The 5000-nt window shown below is 37.9% G+C and overlaps 1 protein-coding gene across 12 annotated transcripts in view; it reads left to right on the top strand.

The window, feature by feature from the left end:
- LOC144979973 (lysosomal proton-coupled steroid conjugate and bile acid symporter SLC46A3-like) overlaps positions 1-5000 on the top strand; it is a 16966-nt gene that overhangs the window by 5180 nt on the left and 6786 nt on the right. For all 12 annotated transcript variants that reach the window (XM_078927333.1, XM_078927332.1, XM_078927342.1 and 9 more), the window contains 2 exons: positions 623-786; positions 3262-3835. In XM_078927333.1, the coding sequence (XP_078783459.1) occupies positions 623-786; positions 3262-3835 (738 nt within the window). The remainder of the gene's footprint in view (positions 1-622; positions 787-3261; positions 3836-5000) is intronic.

Raw genomic sequence — 5000 nt, 5'->3', positions numbered from 1 at the left:
ACTGTGTCTTCTATCCCCCTATATCATTTTTCTAACATGCTTTCTGTCTTTGTCTTGGAATGAGATTACTTGGTTTTGTACTGGCCCAGGCTGGATGCCCTGGCTGAGAGGGAAACAGTCAAATGTATAGTTAGTTTTGGAAGATAAGATTTCTCTGTTATGCACTGTATTATGTTTAATTTACATATTATATATGATTTGTAAACATTTGAATGTATTCCTCTTAGTGAGGACATGTGCTTATGTCTGGATGAGAGTTTTAGTTGATCTCAAACTCAGTACTTTGATAATGTGCTCTTGGAATCTACATCTACGTTTCTTATTCGAACCAATTCCCCTTTGTCTTATCTTTTCTTGGGCGCTTTAATTGTAATTCTAGAGCTTTTTACTAACCCATTTTCTTCCTTTTTACTGGCGCTGGTATGACCTTAATGTGTTGCAAGCGCCGTAAAACCCTTAAAAACAAAACAAAACAAAAAACAACCAACAAAGAACAAAAGACATGCGTTTCTGTTGGCTGGAGATTCCTTGGCTTTGATCACATTTAGTGGATATTGCGCTATATAAAAAAAGGTCAATTTCTTTTTTTATTTCCACCCATTTGTTCGGGGTTTTTTTCCAGGTCTCCCTCGCGGTTATGAAGTATTCCTTCGCCAATTCTTTTACTGCCCTCATCGTGTGTCTGGTCTACGGTGCTCTTGTTGACATTGTCGGACGAAGAGTAGCAATCATCTCATCTCTGTTGGGGTTCACATCCAGGACACTTCTAGTCATCATCATTATAAAGTAAGTACCTACGCTCTAACAGCAACTGATGTATTAGAATACCGGTCAAAAGTGCTATTACTAATGTGATAAATTACAATGTGAAATTGATTGTAAGCTTCAATTTAACTCACTCAACCCTAACACCGACTATATCCGTAGTTTACCTGGGTTACTTTTACCCCATGCCTATTTATTACATTTTTTCTGAGCCAAATTACAGGTGTAATATCAAATCTAGTGTTTTTAGATTTTGCATGTTAATGGTAGTTGAATAAAACTATCTATGTACATGCTAATTTTAATACATTTTTTTCCAATTTTGAAAAACAGCAAAAAATCTCTAGGATTGAGTGAGTTAATATACGAAAACAGATAAAATGGACGTATCGGGTATCCCCTTTATCAACAAAACAGGATGAATGAAGCGTCTCAATCATCCTGTTTCGATTTTAGTAGATATTATGAGAAGCAAGATAGGTTTTTGTTGTCTTGTTTGTGTGTGTGTGTGTGTGTGTGTGTGTGTGTATGTGTGTATGTGTGTGCTTGTTTGTGTGACTGAGTATGTTTCAGCCAAAGTAATTTGTATTTTAAGCGCTTAGAGTCTGGTGTCTAGTGTCTTGGAGTTATATCGCTATATAAGTTTTCAGCATTATTATTATTAAGAACCTGAAAAGATGTGAGTAAAAGCATCCAAGACAGAGTAGAAAGAATACAACAGAAAAATGTAAAATAGTATCCAAAAAAAATCCCCGACTGGTCATTTGGAGATCCTTTTTAGACGAGCATTGAATCATTATCCATTGAATCATTATCCATTGAATCATGTCATTATCCATTGAATCATATCATTATCCATTGAATTATTATCCATTGAATTATTATCCATTGAATCATTATCCATTGAATCATTATTCATTGAGTCATATCATTATCCATTGAATCATATCATTATCCATTGAATTATTATCCATTGAATCATTGTCCATTGAATCATTATCCATTGAATCATTATCCATTGAATCATATCATTATCCATTGAATTATTATCCATTGAATCATTATCCATTGAATCATTATCCATTGAATCATTATCCATTGAATCATTATCCATTGAATCATATCATTATCCATTGAATTATTATTCATTGAATCATTATTCATTGAATCATTATCCATTGAGTCATTATTACCGTGCTAAATACGAGTATTTCTCTGCCGTCTATCTGTTTTTTCTTTTTAAAAAAGAAATGTATTTATCATTTTATTGCTTTTGTTGTTGGCTAAAGAAGGGCGTTGAGCCCAAAACCTTCCGTGTTTTGTATTTTGTTCTTTTTTGTTGTTGTCTTGAAGCTGATGTTTTAATTTTTGTTAATTATTTTTTTACAGTCCACAGCTTCTAGCAACTTTGTATCACACCGAATACTTTATTGTAGGTCTGACAACCTACATTCTGGGTTGGGTTCCTGACCTCCCATAGCGGGCAGGGGGTTACATACTGTGTCTTCTATCCCCTTATATCTGTTTTCCAACATGCTTTCTGTCTCTGTCTTGGAATGAGATTACTTGGTTTTGTCCTGGCCCTGGTCGGAGTCCTGGCTGGGAGGGAAACAGTCAATGCATAGTTATTGTTTTGGGAGATGGTATTTTTTCCTTGTAAAGCATCTCTCTGTTATGTATTATTATATTATTTGTTATTTTTAATGTAGAATGTAAGCATTTGAGTGTATTCTCCTTTGTTAGATTTTGTGCTTGTGTCCGGATGAGACTTATAGGTGATCTCAAACTAAATACATTGATGGTTTGCTCTTGGAGTCTACATCTGATCCCTATTTGTTCCCAGTTCCCCTTTGTCTTACTTTCTCTTGGGTGCTTTAATTGTAATTCTAGAACTTTTTACTATCCCATTTTCTTCCTTTTTACTGGCGCTGATATAACCTAAATGTGTTGCAAGCGCCGTAAAACCCTTAAAAACAAACAGCAACCTAAATTGTTACGGTCTCGTTGTTGTCAAGGAAATACTATCAAACCAACGCAAAATATTCTCTATTACTTCAATGTTAAATCATGCCCGTAATAGGATTCAATACTCTGATGTCACGTCCGCACAGCAAAACGTGCAGCTTGGTTCTAAACAAAGAAAATCGGTGCTATCTATTCTTCATGCTGGCTAGAACTTTTTTTTTTCACATGTCATGTGATCAGAATGTATATAAAAGTCAAAATATGTTCAGATGTATAAGTTTTTTTCTCTTCTGGATACAGTTTTATATTCGTTGGAGAAGTATTTCATAAGGGCGTCCGCCTTTGTTCTGATAGTTTAGAACCAGTTACTAAGGTACTGTGCGTCATTACGAGGGAAGTGATGTCACGACTATTGGTCTGATGCAATTATGTGACCTAGATTTATACCTTTTTAGTCTCATATCTTTGAATGCATCATTTTCTACTCCCAAACATTTCATTGTAATATGTTTGTTTGGTTTTAATCCTCAGGTTTAAACTAAGCCCCAATTTCTTCTTCCTGGCCTTTGGCCTTGATGGGATAGGAGGCAGTTTCTTCGTGTTCTTGGTCGCCTCTTTCTCCATCACAGCTGATATCAGCGGACACAAAGACAGTCGAATTTTGGGAATCGCCGTGCTGATCGTGATCAGCAGCACCGTGTCAGCCTCTATCAGTATCGGAATCGGACTCCTCATCAAGGAAGTGGGGTTCGTCTCCGCCTCTTTAGCCGTTTTCATCCCTGTGGCAATGTCATTAGCCATAGCCCTGTTCTTTTTGCCGGAAACCATGCCGATGCAGAGACAGAAGGCAACTTTGGGAAGACTTTGGGACTACACGGCAAGGACGGTTTTTCTCTACACTCGAGACGGAGATAAGAGGACCAGGATGAGTTTGTTGTTTTCCTTGATGATCTTCTTCACCAGTATTATGTGCACCATAAATATAGGAACCATAGATACCCTTTATCAGACTCACGAGCCTCTTTGTTGGGACGCCGCTCAGTTGGGGTACTATTCGGCTGTTAGGTCTGGTGGAGGATACATCGGCGCCTTGATCTTTCTTTGTGTAAGTTGTACGTGGTCTAGTGATAGGACACTCGCCTTCGGATCTGAAGGGTCCAGGGTTCGAGTCTCGCTCTGAGCGGCGCTTAAATGAGTCGTTGGAAAAGGCTCCTTACTCATATATTCTCACCATACTCAGGTGTAAAATGAGTACCTGGCCGTTAACAGCGTCGTCTCTGTTGGTAAAAAACGTGTATTATCGCCTAACAGACGTTATGTCCCGTCCTACATGTTCAGTGCTGCTGTTGAACAGGGACTCTTTGTAAAGCGATTTGAGCACTTTTCGTGGACATTGTTCGATATAAAAGCTCAAGTTTAGAAAAGCTTTTAAAAAAACACATTCTACTCCATGTCCTAAATATGTGATAAATATGTGACCAATCGTCTCAAAATGGTAATATGTCGATGTGAATTTGTTGCTTATAATTCAATGATAAGTTGAAGAATTGGATTTAACATAAACACTTTCATTGAGGGGGGCGAAGTGGCCGAGTGGTTAAGGCATTGCACTATGACCCGGAAAGTCTTGGGTTCGAGCCCCGCTTCAGCTACTTTCCTTTTTTTTTCCTTGGCCAAGATTATCACCCCCCAATTTGCTCACTTGGACAACATGAGTGATTCCTGTTGAAATCAGACATCTTGTTTGATGAATTAACTATATTCCTTCGTGGAATTTCTAGGCGACGATATCTTATGATGTCGTGGCGGAAGGGCATAATTATTTTAAAACTTTTCATTGAGAGAGAGAGAGAGAGAGAGAGAGAGAGAGAGAGAGAGAGAGGGGGGGGGGGGGAGAAAAAGAGACAGAGAATAGAGTGAGAGAAAGAAAAAGAATAGAGAGAGAGAAGAAGAAGAAGAAGAAGAAGAAGAAGAAGAAGAAGAAGAAGAAGAAGAAGAAGAAGAAGAAGAAGAAGAAGAAGAAGAAGAAGAAGAAGAAGAAGACGAAGAAGTAGAAGAGAAGAGAGAGATAGATAGATAGATAGATAGAGAGAGAGAGAGAGAGAGAGAGAGAGAGAGAGAGAGAGAGAGAGAGAGAGAGAGAGAGAGAGAGTTGTGTGTGTTGGTCCGTAATACTTCCGGATGGCAATGCCGTGAGATTCTTAGCCAAGCACTTACTATCTATAGTGATATGTGTGTTTTTCGTGCGTCTGTGTGTATGTATGTATGTA

Source organism: Berghia stephanieae, chromosome 9 (assembly GCF_034508935.2).
Source record: "Berghia stephanieae isolate SIO BIC M18660-M18661 chromosome 9, UCSD_Bste_1.3, whole genome shotgun sequence".
NCBI classification, from domain to species: domain Eukaryota; kingdom Metazoa; phylum Mollusca; class Gastropoda; order Nudibranchia; family Aeolidiidae; genus Berghia; species Berghia stephanieae.
The sequence above is the reverse complement of the archived record's forward strand: the minus strand, read 5'-3'. Positions and strand labels throughout refer to the sequence as shown.